At 47.7% G+C, this 16,312-nt stretch overlaps 1 protein-coding gene across 1 annotated transcript in view; it reads left to right on the top strand.

Annotated features, from left to right (window-relative positions):
- Fam189a2 (family with sequence similarity 189 member A2) overlaps positions 1-6,998 on the top strand; it is a 69,033-nt gene extending 62,035 nt beyond the window's left edge. The window contains exons 9-11 of the mRNA XM_036176968.1: positions 313-465; positions 2,912-3,204; positions 6,159-6,998. Coding sequence (XP_036032861.1) covers positions 313-465; positions 2,912-3,204; positions 6,159-6,365 — 653 coding nt within the window. The 3' untranslated portion in view covers positions 6,366-6,998. The remainder of the gene's footprint in view (positions 1-312; positions 466-2,911; positions 3,205-6,158) is intronic.
- The last annotated feature ends 9,314 nt before the right edge of the window (positions 6,999-16,312 follow it).

Genomic DNA, 16,312 nt, shown 5'->3' with positions numbered 1-16,312 from the left:
GAAAGATCCTGAACACCCCTAGGAAACAGACCAAACTGATGTGCTCACCTGACCTCTTAATTTTGCCCTTTGGCCTTAATCATTTTCCTTGTTTGCTTGTTTTAAGTGTGGCAGGGTCATTTGGAGATGAAGGCTTTGCCATGGTGCTGGGAAGGAAAAACTGTCTGGGCTACCAGCCTAAGTAAATGTTATTAATTATATTACTCTTGCCTTGGCACGTTTGGGCCCACAGGTGTTTCCTGACCAACATTTTGAGGGCTGCAGCTCTTGACATAACATGTTTATTTTATTTACTTATTTTTTAAAAATCAGGTGGGGTTCTTCCTAACACAACTGGTGAAGAAAACACATCTGCATCAACTCCTATTTCCAACCTGATTCAGCCTCCCAGATGCCGGCGGGCCTTCCCACCTCTGAGGACAAGGTCAAGAAGCGACCCTGTGCTGCACCATTCAGAGGAGAGAGGTGATGTCATTCCCCAGGACCTTGCTAGACCGCTGTGTTTCTCTAACTGGTGCTAAGTATTGGTTGAGGGGGCCAGGTACAGTCAGGTGGCACTGGCTAGCTGAGGGCCTTGCAAGTTTTAAGCAGTATCTTGAGGGAGGTTAAGAGGCCATGGGAAAATAAGATACTCTACATTCACATTTGGAAAATACATGTGGTATGTCTTTAAAATAAATCATTTGTGCTGGGCGGTGGTGGCGCACGCCTTTAATCCCAGCACTTGGGAGGCAGAGCCTGGCGATCTCTGTGAGTTCGAGGCCAGCCTGGTGTCCAGAGCAAGTTCCAGGAAAGGCGCAAAGCTACACAGAGAAACCTTGTCTCGAAAAATCAAAAATTAAAAAAAAAAAACCATTTGTGTGTTTCGGGGGAGGGTGGGTGCACTATAGTGCATTGATGGAGGTTGGAGGACAACCTGTATGGGTCAGTTCTCTTCACCATGTGGGTCCTGGGGATGCTGCTCAGGTGGCCATGTTGGAGGCAAGTGTCTTTAGCTGATGAGCCATGTTACTGGCCCTGGCACTGGTTCGGCTAGTAGAATTTGTTCCTGAAGTCACTGGCAATAGCACTTGGTTGCCCACGATGCTGTGCTGGGCACAACTGCAGCATTATTATGTAAGCCATGGCCTGATTTCTGGCTGCTGGCAGGCATATGAGAACTGGTCAAGGTGCATATGTTTTCACTCCTTGGCTCCATAGTCTTGTCTTTGTTGTCTTTTTTACTGTGTTTGGCTAGTCCTAATTATTGAACTCTGATCCTGTTTTAAAAAACTTCGGATATAGTGAGACATGTTCACTTGCTTCATTTCTCTCCCTTTTTGTTTCGGGTTTTGCTTGAGTACAGATGTTGAAAAATTTAAAAACTTCAAAATAATAACACTGAGCCTTTTTGGAATTTATGGATACCTTAATATCTACAAACATCTCTCGTTATAGAAAAGTATATAAAAATAAAGGAAGCGGAGGAAAAAGTGAACAGCTTTGGTCATGCAGCCAGCAGAGGCCTCTTTGGGGGGATCAATCTAGTAGTTGTACTCTGCTCTTGGGAAACTGTGAGGATTAATTGGACATTCTCTAACCCTGCTCTCTTGGGTCCTGTCCGGCTCTTGTGGTCTCTGTTCTGTCCCTCTGACTGAGTGTCATTTGTCACAGCTCTGGACTGACGCCACAGAGGACACTTCCCTTGTCTCCGCAGCAGCATCCAGGTGGGAAGGAAGTCCCGCCTCTTGAGACTAGCTGGGTGCCTCTACAAATCAGTAGGCTTGGCAGTCTGGCCTCTAGTTACAAACCCCACCTTCATTGTGGATCTCCTGTATCCTGCCTGGCAAGTTGAGTCTTCGAGCAGGCTGTGTGCCAGCGTCCAGGAGCACTTAGCTGTATGCACAGCAAATGGAGACCTTCCTCGACTCCCTTTGCATTCTGCAGTCCTGTGGAGGAAAGGACATTTGCCCTTTGACTTATTTTGCTGGGGAAGGCACCACATTGCCTTCAGTGAGTGAGTGTAAACCCCACTTGGTCCCCACATGGCTTTAGCCTGTATTTCTGGGTGTTTAGAAGACTCGTTGTCTATAACATGCATACGGCAAGCTGGAAGGACAGTTTCTATTCCTGGTTCAGAACTCTTGTCTGCCTTTCTCCAGAGGAAAAGGAAACATTCCTTTCCTCCACCTGCCCTTCCACCCTCTGCTTCCTGCTTCCATCAACATCTAAATCCCTACTTAGGAGGGCTTTGCAGATTCAAGTTGACAGTTGTATGCACTGAAGGCTGATGGTGGCTTATGGACACATGGGGATCAGACCTGAGTATTCATTTCAAACTAGAGCCTGCGGCAGATTTCAAGACCCTCTTTTGACTTCTGGAATGCTATAACTTTCTGCACCTAAGTTTTATGTAATAGCCATATAGATGAACCTTGGTAATAGAAGTCAGTACAGTGCCCTTGAGGATGTTTAGGACAAAGGTACTGTGACGGTAAACTTTGTGACCATCCTACAAGTCTCTTGTCAGTCCCACTCTCTCTCAGTCTTCCATACCTTCCATACAACCACCATTCTCTCGCTGGTCCGCCATGTTTTTTTCTGCTTGGCCATCCATTCCGATCTACCTGCTGTACCCCATGAAACACACAGCGCTGTGGTTTGCACTGTGAATTCTGTGCTGTGTCATCTGTCTTTGCCTTGGGAACTGTTCATGTGCATGGTTCAGTGTCTTAGGACACAGTCTATTGCAAGGACACGTCACACAATAGGCTTGTGTAGGTATCATTTGCCGTCATTCCTTTCCTTCAAGATGCAGGTGAGATATACATGCATGGCCTCAGGCATCTGCTATGTTGTCTGCACTGAGATTTATGGCCAGTGTTCAGAGGGGCTTGGCCAATACTGACATGTTATTTCCTTCTCTTCACAGCCACGCCAGTGCTCAGCTGCGAAGCTGCTACTCAGACAGAAAGGAGGCTAGATCTGGCGGCGGTGACTCTGAGGAGAGGTGGGAGACCCAGGGCAACGAAATGCAGACCCCGCTCTTTGGTAGATTACAGGTCTTACATAGACACCAAGCTGCTAGTGGCCAGGTTCCTGGAGCAGTCCTCCTGCAGCATGACTCCGGACATCCATGAACTTGTGGAAAACATAAAGTCTGTTCTGAAGTCTGACGAGGAGCACATGGAGGAGGCCATCACAAGTGCCAGTTTCCTAGAACAGGTACTGCTTTTATGATCAATATTAGGCACTCAGCCAATAACTGTGGTCTACTGTGGCTGAAGTACATCCATGGTTACAGGTTCCAGGGACCTGGGGGTGGGGTTCATGTTATTAGAGAGGAAACCACAGAGCTTTGGCTTCATGCCTTTTCTACAGTGCTCTTGGCCCAAGGGAAGAGAACCCCATTTTCTGAAAGGTAGAACCATGCCTAGTAAAAAGCAAAGGATCTGAACACTATAGAGTTCACCCCACTTACGGTTTCCTCCATGGGAAGCTGCCCAAGTTGTGGGGTTGTCTCAGCCCTTAAAAATGATGATGGAATCTCAAGATTGGCAGGGTACTAGGAGCTGTTCACGTGCCCATGAGTTACTGGGCCAGGCAAGTTAGCTGACAGGACTTAGAGGAACAAATACCTTTCTTTCCATAGATTAAAAAGTAAAAGGCTCCCTAAACTGAAGCCACCCTGGGAAAAGACAAAACTAGGCGTGCATGCAATCCATTTGGGCCTTGGGTTTCTCATCCTTAAAGGGAAGGGTTGGGCAAGGTAATCTCCAGCCCTGTGTCTCCAGGGAAGTGGAATTTCCTCCCAGCAAGAACCTTCTCTTTACCCTTTGGGGAGCTGCTGTTACCGGCTGGCTATTTGCTCGTTCTTCTGGGTCAGGGGGGCAGATGCTGTGGACATAGTACACCATGATGCCCAGTGTTACTGCTCTGTGTCTTTGTTGTTGGAGTGTCCAGCCAGTGTGTCTTTCGCTGAGTTGGGCTGGATCTCAGTGTAATCACTACTTCACCTCTCCAGGGAGATTTGAACAACCCACCTCACTTTCCTTTCTGTTCCTCCTTTCCACTCACTGGCCTCTATCTACCTATCTACCTATCATCCATCCATCCATCCATCCATCTATCTATCTACCTACCTACCTAATCCATCTAATTTAAACTATCTATCTAATCTAATCTATTTTTATCCATCTTTTACCCAAATTCAAAGTCGGATTCTCTCCCGCTCCCCCAGAGGCCCATGGGGAAAGACTGTTCTGAGGAGTTAGAGGGGGTGCATGGCTTCCATACCCTCCTGTGGCTTGCTCTTCAGGAGCGGTCAGTCAGTGGCTCCAGGTCAGGCTGCAGGCTGGAGCTTGCGTAGGTGTCCATTTCTCTCCCGACATCTCTGAAGTGCTCTGGCAGGCATTCCTGCCTGTTCACGCTGTCTGGCCCCAGTGGCCCACGAACAGAAGCAAGCATTTGGAGTTGCTTCTCAAAGGCTGAAAGTGTGGCGAAGACAGTGCCAGCGCGCCCACCGGCGCTCCATCTGCACTTTTCCAGTCCTGATCCCTGGCAGTTAGCTCCGGAGTAAAGGAAAAAGAGTCTCTAGCAAGCACCTGTTTCTAGAATCTTTTGCCCCAGACAAGGTGGAAATCAAGTATGGAGGTTATTGTTACGGACTCTGGGTCATCAGCTGAGGCCTTCTACTTCTGAACCCTGCATGGGGCATCAGTGCCACCACCCTCCCCAGACAAAAGGAGTCAAGGACAGTGCAAGAGTCCATTTCATCTCCAGCTCTCCTCAGCTTTCCACACTTCCTTTTGATACACTTTACTCATTCCCAGTTTAAAAAAAAAAAACAAACAACATTTGTCTTATAGTAGTCAAATTTGATAAACAGTACAATTGTCTTCTTAATTAGGAGACAGGAACAGGCCTTATAGATGAATATAATTAACAGTGTTAGCAAAATCTAATATCACAGCTTTTGTGGGTATTAAATGTGTAATGGCCTCAAAAAAAATCAGACTGAAACGGAGTGACTTTGTCCTGTGAGGGTCCCTGGAATAAGACTCCTGATTCTTTCTAACACTATCACACTCCATGGTGACAAGACAGTTCAACATTCCTCAGATCTGCCAGCCGGCCAGTCCTCCCCCTCAGTCCTAGCTGGATGAGAAATAGTCTATATTTTTGCATTTTTGAGAAGTCATAGGTTATTTGTTTAAAGTTCTCTGACACATTAAAGACAGGCCCGGCACTAGAGGCCTTCTCCGGCTTTCGAAGGTAGTGTCCTGCTTTGTAGGCTGTTTACCCAAGGGTTATCAATCCATCTGAAGCACCACTGATCTTAATTGGCACTTTATTAACTTATTACCAGCTCCAAACCAGTGTTTCTGTGTCAGTACCACCTGTTTCTTGTTTTAAAATCCCAGGCTTGGAGCTGGGGAGATGGCTCAGTGGATAAAAGAAGGAGGACCAATGTTTGGATCCTCAGTATCTATGTGAAAACAAGGCATGGCGGCACTGGCCTGCCGCTTGGCCAGCTCCCAGGAGCTTGTGGGCCACTCAGTCTAACCAAAATGGCCAGCATCAGGTGCAGTGAGAGACTCTCTCCAAAAAAATGAGGTGGACAACGATAGAGGAAGACACTGAATGTTAACTCTGGTCTACATATTCACAGAGTACACTGCACGCGCGTGCGCGCGCGCGTGCGCGCGCACACACACACACACACACACACACACACACACACACACACCAAACAAACAAAACCAAGCATCCATGTAGGGATGTCAGAATAGGTGGCAGGTGAAACTTGATGGTCCTAACAAGCTGTACTACCCACAATCCCTGTCCATTATTAGGAGTCACTGACTGGGAACACAGGGATATTGGAGAAATATGAAGAGAACAATGTTAATAATAAAACAACAAAGTACAATTGAGTCATTTTATATGACTTGTCTACTGCTGAAACAACGGAAAATTAAGAAAATTTCTTCAAAACTTTACCAAAGAGGCGAAGTTTAAAATTCTTTGGGATTCTAAATCGATTCTACTTCGGAAAATAATACCCGTTCTACTCTGAAGCAACTAAACATTAAAATCCACAGACAGACACAGGTGGGTGGGTCGGAAGGCCAGCCCTGGTGAACCTAATGTCTTCCCTTTTTCCTTTTGTCCCGAAGATAATGGCCCCCTCACAGCCCAGCACTTCCCAGGCCCATGTGCTGACCTCGAGGAGACAGCCGGGTGTGCTGCACCTGCGCAGCTGCGGAGACCTGAGCACCTTCTCCCTGGCAGGAAGGCCTAGAGCCCAGAGGAGACCCCAGCAGCCAGCTGAGGCTGAGCGGCCACACAGCCTCATTGGTGTCATTCGAGAGACTGTCCTGTGAACTGAGGGACATGGAAGGCCTGTCCAAAGGATGGAGGTCCTTCCTCAGTGCTGTTTACTTTCTGGGAGTTGGGGGCCCCCTCTGGGAACCTCTCAACAGGGGTCCTTGGGAGAACATTTATTCCTGCTCTTTGGCTCCTTTTTGTGCTGATGAGGGCACTAAGGTGAACTGGGGTGAAGTAGGTCCCTTCCAGTAGGTGTGCTCCCAGTTGGAAGTGAAAGCATGGAGCTCTCCAGTTTCTGCTGCATCTTGTGGCGTCCCTGGGGCACGCAATGGGTGAGCAGAAAACAGGCTCAAGAGTCTCTGCCTGCCTCACCCCTTATGGCTCTTGTTGCCAAGTTCATTCCCTTGCTGTAAGGGGAGAGCTGCTGGGCTATTTATAGCTGCCTGCGGCCTTTGGCTGCAGTGAGAGGAATTGGCAGGAGACATGAGGATTAACCCCATGTGACTGCCGTCCTCCTTTGGGTTATCCCCCAACCCCACCCTCTTGAGGAAAAACCAGAGACCTGCTAAGCGGTCATTTTTTAATGAAGGGCATTAAAGGAGAGGACTGTGGTTGATCCCATTTATTCATGCTTGCAAACTAGACCACCTAAGAAAGAACAGAATAAAGTGTTGACTTTGGAACGCTGGGCTCTGTGTGTAGTACTTGCGTGCACTCAGTTGACCAGGCCTTAACTCATAAAGCAGTGCTTCTCAACCTTCCTAATGCTGGAACCCCTTGATACCACTTCCTCATAATACCATAAAATTATTTCTGTCGCTACTTCAGAACTGTAATTGTGCTACTGTTATGAATCATAATGTGTAAAAAACAATTTTCTTTGGAGCTAGAGGTTTGTTGAAGGGGTCACGACCCACAGGTTGAGAACCATTGCCATAGAGGTTTGGTGCTTAGGGATGTGGTATTCAGGGTGCCCTGTTGGCCACCAAGCTAGTTTAATTTCCACAGTACCTGAACCCCACAGATAACGAGGCAAGCCCTGGGCTGAATTTTATAATGCTAGGCTGAAGGGCACCATGGGCCTATATTCTCGTGGGGCTGTAAGCAGGAAATCAATAAAGCAGTTACTGATAGGATTAGAGCTAAGAAGCAAGGGGGCAGTGAGTGAGGGCATCTTCGAGGAAATGATGTTTGAGCTGGGTCATGCCTTGGAGGACCAGGTATTCCTCTGTTCCAGGCAGAGACAAGAGGTCAGGCATACTAGTGACCACAGATGTGTATTGAAGGGTAGTTGGATGAGAGCCTAGCAAGCTGTGTTATATTGTTGGAGGGTTTTGCTCTTTTGGTGGTGGGGCTCACCACCCAGCTCCCAAATAAATTCACTCACAGAGGCTTATTATTACTATGAATGCCCAGTCTTAGCTTGGCTTAGTTTCTAGCCAGCTTTCCCTATCTTAAATTATTCTGCCTGGGCTTTTCCCCATTCCTTCTGTAATTCTTACTCTTGCTGGTTGTGTAGCTGGGGGGCTGGCCCCTGATGTCCTCCCCCTCCCTGGCTCCTTCTCCATCTCCTCTCTCCAGGTTTCTCCTTCTGTTTATTCTCTCTGCCTGCCAGCCCCGCCTGTCCTTTCTCCTGCCTTGCTATTGGCCAGTTCTTTATTAGCCCATCAGGTGTTTTAGACAGTCACAGTCACACAGCTTCACAGAGTTCAACAAATGCAACATAAACAAAAGTAACACACCTTAAAATAATATTCCCCAACAGTGTTCTGTACTAACAGTGAGATACCTCAGAAGTTTCTAAAACAAGAAAAAAAAAAGCTTAGTCATATTTTTAAAAGATTACAATGCTACTTGGAAAATAGTTAATTTAGATGGGAGAGGAAGGGAGTGTGGTAGTATTATGTCCCCAAAATATTGTGTACCCTAATAAACTTATCTGGGGTCAGGGCACAGAACAGCCACTAGATACAGAGGCTAGAAAATGGTGGTACTCACGCCTTTAATCCTAGCATTCCAGAGGCAGAAATCCCTCTGGATCTCTGAGTTCAAGGCCACATTGGAAACAGTCAGGCTTGGTGACAAAAACCTTTAATCCCAAGAAGTGAGCCTTTAATCCCAGGGAGTGATGGCAGAAAACAGAAAGATATATAAGGTGTGAAGACCAGAAACTAGAAGCTTTTGGCCTGGTTAAGCTTTTAGGCTTTGAGCAGCACAGTTCAGCTGAGATCCATTCAGATGAGGACTCAGAAGCTTCAAATCTGAGGAAACAGGATCAGCTGAGAAGGTGGCCAGGTGAGGTAGCTGTGGCCTTTTCTGTCTCTCTGATCTTTCAGCATTCACCCAAATACCTGGCTTCAGGGTTTTTGTTTTGTTTTGTTTTGTTTTGTTTTGTTTTGTTTTGTTTTTCAAGACAGGGTTTCTTTGTGTAGCTTTGTGCCTTTCCCGGAACTCGCTTTGGACACCAGGCTGGCCTCGAACTCACAGAGATCCGCCTGCCTCTGCCTCCCGAGTGCTGGGATTAAAGGTGTGTACCACCACCTCCCAGCCAGGTTTGTTTTTAATAAGACCTGAGATTCGTGCTGCAAGGGAGGAACCGGAATCAGGCTGCCTGGGAGGTCAGCACTGGTTCTTACGGGGCCCCACCTCAGTACTGTAATGAAGGTGTTAAATTCTCATTTGATGCCCATCAAAGCCTGTTTGGTGGGAGCTGCTCTTTGTCTGCACTTTATAGGATAATAATAATGCATAACTTGCCCATGGTCACACAGAGGCCAAGGGTCAGAGCTGACATTCATACCAAAGTGGTCGGGCTCAGAAACTTCTTCTTGTCTCAGCTTCCCAGGTAGTAATATTTGTGTCTCCTGTTTCTGTAAGAACATTGTTGAGCTTCCTGCTTGGTTCATGGGGCTCTAATCACCCCCCACCCCAACCCGGCTCCACATCAACCACTCATGCTAGCGTGGGAATTGGAGTGAACGGTGGTGAAAAGTAGGCTTTGGAAACATCTAGAAAATGAGGGAGACATGAAGGGCCACGAACAGGCTGGCTCTGGCAGATTGTGCCCGGGTGAGCCGCATTAGGGGAGATTCGCAGAGACTTCCCCAAAGGTCTATTTCTGTTCCTACCATCTCTGCCCCATCTTCTGGCTTCTCTAGAAGTCTCAATGTCATGAGGTAGCTTGTCCCCAGAGGTTCGTCTGCTGCTCTGTCTTCCTGGTGAGTCTCCGCAGTGTCAGAGCTCTGGCATCACCGCTCACGTGGTAGACTGCCCCCGTGGCTGCCCCCATTGCCACTTCCTGGTGCATTCACTCCAGTCTTCTCCAAGTGAGGCCTGGGAGTTCTCAGCTTACCAAGGTTGGTAAGAGAGGTGCTGCGCGTGCCCCCGTGTGTGGCCTGACCTTACTCACACACCCTCTGCCCAGCCCCCACTCCATTTTCCTCCCTAGGTGCACCTCTAACTTCTTTCCCAAGCTCTAACTGAATGTGTAGAGGGTAGGCTGTTCTGTATTAAAGTACCATAGAGATCCAGAGGTGGGGACAAAGGATTTCAAATGTGACATCAGAATGATACCCGAGCATTGATTACTGAGCATAGAAATAGCGAAGTAAGTCTTCACTAGTGAAGTAAATGTCATTCCGGCTGGCTGGCTGGCTAGAACACGGTACAATCATGGTTGGCTCCGCTTCAGTGAGTGAGAACACAGTGCCCACTCTGTGGCATAGGCACAGGATAAACCAGGACAGGGGTTGCTCCTTCAGAATGTTCTAACAAACTCCATGTCTTGGTGTCGGAGGCCAGAGAGAAGGACTTTCCCAAGCTTTTACACTTCATGGAGACTAGCTCAGGCATGTCTGGCTGGCAGTTGCCCAGAGGCTTACTTTCCTAAGAATCCTGCCTGTGGTGAGGTTTTGGGGAGCAGGCTCTGAGTTCCAGCTGCCCGCCTGTTCTCCTTTACCACAGGAACCGGACATTTGTTGAAGGCCTAACTGATGGAATCTGGTTACTCTCTCCACTCAATTTGCACATGAAGGAACTGAGTCATGGTATTAATTGTGCAGCAGAGGTGAGAGGTCAGTACTTCTCACTTTGGGACCAGAGCTTTTGGTTCAGGACAGAGCAACTCAATTAGGGACAAAAGAACAGCTCCTATCCCCAAATCTGTCACAGACTAAAAACTGTAAATAATGGTAAACTGGCTTGACAGAAAAATAAAATAATAGCAGTTAAAAAAGGCCTGTATAGCAAGCATAGCCCCTGTCTCATTAAAGAGGTTATTTTTTCTCAAGTACTTCTAGGCTCACTGGAAAATTGAGTGGACCGAGCAGAGACTCTTCACTGTCCTCTGTCAAGCATAGGCATAGCTTTCCTTATTGTCAACACCCACTACTGGAAGGCCACATTTGTCACAGTGGACCCAGAAATAACATCCAAGTTCACATGTGTGGGGACTGAATGAAGTCCTGAATGAACGTGCATTACTGTCATGTCAAGGACCCCAGGGCCTCAGACCCCTGGAAATAGCAAAGCCTTCCCTGGGTGGGGAGCAGAGGGATGGTGACAAAGCCTTCCCCTGTCTACAGGTGGATGTTAGGAGTGACTGACTGTTAGCTAACACCACTGAATGTCAATCACAGTGTCCTCCTCCTGGGCAAACCTGAGAATGCTAGAGAGAATACCTGCCAAGATTAACTAGCCCACCTCCTCACTATCTGTGTACCTGTAAACCTTCCTCCTTGTCCAGCTGTGTACCATGAACTCCTCTCCTCAGTGGTATCCAATAAATGAGCCAAGTTTCTTGGCTGCTGCTGTGTCTCCATTAGAGAGTACAGTGCACCCGATCTCAGCTTTTCTAGATGTGTGTGTCTGCTGTTTCTTCATTCCGTGAGCCATGCAGGTGCACATGAGTTTACTTTTTGTGTATATCTTTTGGGTATAGATGACTGTGTGCCATGTACCCACCAGTATAGTACTACACAAAGTGGATTATCTGTCTAAAAACCTTCTTTATTCTGAATATTAATTCCTGTCTCCCCTAGCTCCCAAAAGACACAATCTTTTACGGTCTCCATAGTTTTGGCTTTTCTGAAATGCTATACAATTCTTATGTTAACATTTCCTAGGGTGATATGGGCAAGCCAGTCTGGTAAACTCAGGTAAGGTATCGACCACAGATCAAAGTTAGGATTCTACCAAAATCCAGTATGATGAGGCAATCTACAAGAACATGGGTGCTCCCAAACATCAGTGCATAGTGTCACTCCATTATAGATGATGGCCCCAGGGTGTCTGCACCATGGGATCTCCTTCAGTTGACCCTCCAAATCAAGTCTGTCACAGCCTTGGCTATCACTGTATTGTTTTTATCATTTAGTTGCAGTGGTTAGTGGCTGCCACCTAAGGTTCTCTCTCCTCCAAGATGGCGGTGGGATGATCATGTTATGCTCAAAGGAAGAAGTCAGTACTCAAGCAGTTGTTGAACTGAAGTTTTAGGGCGAAAGCCCCTGAGTCTAGCAGTCCCTACAGGCCAAGCTCAGCCATCTATCCCAACATACCAGTCATAGAAACAAGAAATGATGAAAAGCAGAGAGAGATGTCCACTGGGGAGGCCAGCAGATAAGGGGTTTGGTGGCCCCAAATTTGTCTTGGGGTATTGATATGAGTTTCAGTTCAAACAGAGGATGAACTGTGGCAGGGGGCAAGAAGTCTTGCATATTTAAGCAGTCTTAGTCAGGCTTGGCCCATCGTCTCAGCTTTTGACCTTCAAGGTGGTCCAAAGTTGTCAATCATGGCTGTTATCAGAGGGCCCAGTCTGGTTCTACTAAGGTGATCTGCTCCAGGTGTATCCTTGTCTTCATCTTGTGCCTGGTCTATCCTCCCTACCAGGGTCTATTGCCCCTGGAATCCAAGGTTCTACAGGGGTAGGGCCAGGACTTGGTGTTTTAGCTTTAAAGGGGGAGGAGGTAAGGTGAGTGTCTTCATTTTTCAGGCACGCAGGCTGAGGAGATAAATGTTGGGTGGCTTACTAGCAGGAATTTGACCCAAAGTAAAGGAGACGGGCACAAAATGCCAGTGGAGATGCCAAGCTCTCATTCTATTTTACCTCATGGGCCCAGGTGAGGAGTCAGCTCTTTTTAGCAAAAGTGGCTTCCATGTGTCTGGTAGGGCAGCAGTTGTGAGCCTGTGGCCTTTTCAACCAACTTCCTTCAGCAAGAAAGAAACATGGATTTAAGGTTCCTCCATGACCTTTTACAGTTCAGTAATTCAACCCTTTTAAAATTGTTTCAATTGTCATGGCCTCAGCCATTCTGGTCCTTTGTGTCATGTAAGTTAGAAAGCAGCACAGGTTAAGTCTAAAGGAAAGGCGAATGTTTATTACAGGAAAGCATACTAGGCTACTCTAGAACCACAGGAGACTACCCCATATGCAGATCAGCCATGAGCAGAGTTGTGTATTTCTTTTTATGGGGAAGCATGGGAATAGGTTTAGAGGAAACATTCCTCATAGCTCAAAATGTGTTTGTCTTTGTGTTAGAATTACCCTAATCTCCACAGAGATTTTATTATTTCAAGTCTACCATGCCGGGCTGGAGAGATGTCTCGGTGGTTAAGAGTGACTATTGTTTTTCCAGAGTTCTGTTTCTTGTACCCATGTTGGCAGCTCACAACTGTTATGCCCAGATCATGGGGATCCCCAAAAAACCACCATGGAGACCGAATCCCATATGTAAAAGCAAAGAGGCTTTATTTTCAAGCTCCGAGCTTGGTCTGTCTGTCTGTCCAATGCAGCAGTGAGAACAGAGAGCCCTGAGCTCAGGCGGGGTAGAATTTTTATCACAGCAGAGGTTGGGTGAGGGGATTTCCAGGGTTTAGGACCCTGATTGGCTGACATTTGTCTAGGGTTATCTGTAAAACAAAAATAGGTGTGTGCTAGACTTGGGGACATCTGGCCACCTATCTAACCTTATCTAGTGGTTAGAATGTTTGGGATGTCAGGGACTTCCGGTTAGATGTAGGCCCTCCCAGGGTGAGGTCAGCTTATAGCTTTTCCTGGGTCTGGGTGTTGCCTACCAGTAAGCCTGTCACAGAAGCTGCGCCTGGGCCTGTAAGCCTGTCATGGCAGCTGTGTGGTCAAGCTGTTTTGCCCCCCCCCCCCCCACACACACACAACAACCACCTGTTAGGCCAGCTCCAAGGGATCTGATGCCTTCGTCTGGCCTCAGGGAGTACCTGCACACACTTGGCATCCACCAGCACCACCACACCATACACACACACACACACACACACACACACACACACACACACAGAGAGAGAGAGAGAGAGAGAGACAGACAGACAGACAGACAGACAGAGACAGATGAGTAAATGAAGCTAAAAGCCCAGACCATGCTAACACATTATAATGTAGGTGTGCTGAAACTCCTTGGGACAGGGCAGTCTTTGGTCAGATTGGCCCCCATCTTGGCAGTTACTGGTTGAAATGGGTTTGCCCTTGTCTTCCAGCTTTTGTTTGCTTTCTATGTGTGGCTGCTTCATCAGGACCCGCAGAGACCCGGGCTCAGCCTTGGAAATGATCTTCCAGATTAACTTTCAAAATTTCTCTGTTTTCTGAACTTCATCTTGTCTCTGGCCTGGTCTGGCTTGGAGTTGGTCTGGAGCCTACTCCAGTCTGAGTCACCCAGTTCCTCTGAACCTGTTTTCTCTCTATGGTGGGACTTGGAGACATTGAAGAGAAGGACTGGAAGGGAGCAGGAGTGGGGGTGTGGGTAGGTGGGGGTGGGGGGGTGGGGTGCGGGTGGGGGCCATGAAGCCTCCTTTTGTACCTCCTCTCTGTACAGGAGGCTGCTAGGAGCTGAGGTTCCCTGGAGAGGCCTGCAGAGCCAAGGCCCAAGGCTCCTTGAGTCTCTCAGCCTCAGGAAGAACTGGCAGAGGGAAAGTGAGCTGCTGCCAAGCCTCTCCACCCAGTGGGAGAGGAATTCCTGAAGGCAAACAAAGGAGCCCATCTCCACCTTTCCCCAGCCTGCTGCAGCAGAAAACAATGGAGGGGAGCCCCTGGAAAAGGCCTCAACAAAGCCATCTTTGTTCACAAGGTGGTCCTCCCTGGGGCCTCCGAAAAGCAAGTCAAGCCTGCAGCCAGAAGGTATCACCTTTATTCCATTTCATTCAACAGGTTTACTGAGCTACAGAATCCTAGGCAGAGGGCCAGGGGATGTGGAGAGAGAGAGAGAGAGAGAGAGAGAGAGAGAGAGAGAGAGAGAGAGAGAGAGACAGAGAGACAGAGAGAGAGAGAGAGACAGAGAGAGAGACAGAGAGAGACAGAGACACAGACAGAGACAGAGACACAGAGAGAGACAGAGAGAGAGAGACAGAGAGAAAGACAGACAGACAGACACAGACACACACACACACACACAGAGGGAGAGAGAGAGAGAGACAGAGACAGAGAGAGAGAGGGACAGAGAGAGAGACAGAGAGAGAGAGAGACAGACAGACACACACACACACACACACACACACAGAGAGAGAGAGAGAGAGAGAGAGAGAGAGAGAGAGAGAGAGAGAGACAGAGAGAGAGGTGACGGTCCCCCTAACAAGTACCAGTAAACGAGAACTAACAAGAGAACAAGGAATAGGTTCAATAAAAGAAACACTTCATGCTGGTTAAAGGCAATGTGCAGACTTCATTTAAGCAGGTGTGACTGCAAGTGAGTGGGAGAGGTCAGATTCAACCCGGAGCACAAGGACATGCAGAGATTTTTAAGCAGGGGTATGCTGTGGTGGTATAGGGGTAGTGGTGCTTGGGTTTGAACCCAGGGCTTTGTGCATATTGGGCAAGCCTGCTCCCGAGGAGCCACACCCCCAGCCTTTGAGTAATTCTTGACTGACCAATTCAATACAATTATTGTAGAAGGCAGGTCAAAGCCAGAAGATAGAAGGTGGAGAATGAGGAACCGGTCAGATCTGAAGGGCGCTTTTTGTTGTTGTTGTTGCTAAAATTGGACCAAATGGGTCAGGGCAGAGCCTGAGCATCTGGAAGAGGATTGAGAGGGTCAAGACTCTGAGTTTGGTCCAGGAGAGAATCTGCAGTCTGTGTCCTTTCGGAGTGGGAAATGCTGTCACCGTGGTGCTCCTTGCCTCGAGCTGTGGCTTCGGAGCAGGGAGGCAGGCATCTTCCAGCAGCTGGCAAGCTCTCTTGGGTTTTGCCCTAACAAGAAAACAAGAGCCAGAATTCCAGATGAATCATCATTTCCCTCTTGCTGTAGGTCCCAGGTCTGTGGAGGCTTTCCCAGTGCCCTTTAGATACTGTGCATGGATTCTAACCCCACAAGAGTGACTCACAGTGGACTCAGGGAGAGAGATTAGGCATGAGAGAATTCCAAGCAGGGAGACTTGGTGGGAATTTTCAGCTTTTGTTTGTGAGCGGTTTTGCCTTATGTGCCTTGTGCCCACTTTCGGAAGGTGAGTGAGTTTTCAACAGTAAACCCAACTCACAAACCAGAAGCATCCAGCGGGGAGAGCTGCCCCTTTATTTTGTAGATCAGGAGCCAAATATTCAGCGAAGGAAATTTGCTTGCTTGAGATTACATAAGTAGTAGAATGGTGTGGTGTCTGGGTTTCCTCCTCTGTCATGAGAGATTGCTCGATACTTCAAGGACACTGATGCATGGAAATGGGGAGGTAAAGAGAATACACAGATACACAGGGAGTTGAAGCGTCAATACCATGACATCACTTCTCTTTAAGAATTTTTTTTTACATTTATATATGTTCTTATTTATTTCTTATTTATTTATTGTATGTGTGTGTGTGTGTGTGTGTCCTTCTCTCTCTCTCTCTCTCTCTCTCTCTCTCTCTCTCTCTCTCACACACACACACACACACACACACACACACACACACTCATGCACACTTGTTGCAGAGGTCAGAGGACACCTTGCAGAAGTTGACTCTCTCCTTCCATTATGTGACCCCAGTCCCAGAGACTGAACTCAGGTCATCT

Source organism: Onychomys torridus, chromosome 1, assembly GCF_903995425.1.
Source record: "Onychomys torridus chromosome 1, mOncTor1.1, whole genome shotgun sequence".
Taxonomy (NCBI): domain Eukaryota; kingdom Metazoa; phylum Chordata; class Mammalia; order Rodentia; family Cricetidae; genus Onychomys; species Onychomys torridus.
Note: the sequence above shows the minus strand (reverse complement) of the source record. Positions and strands in the feature narration are given on the sequence as shown.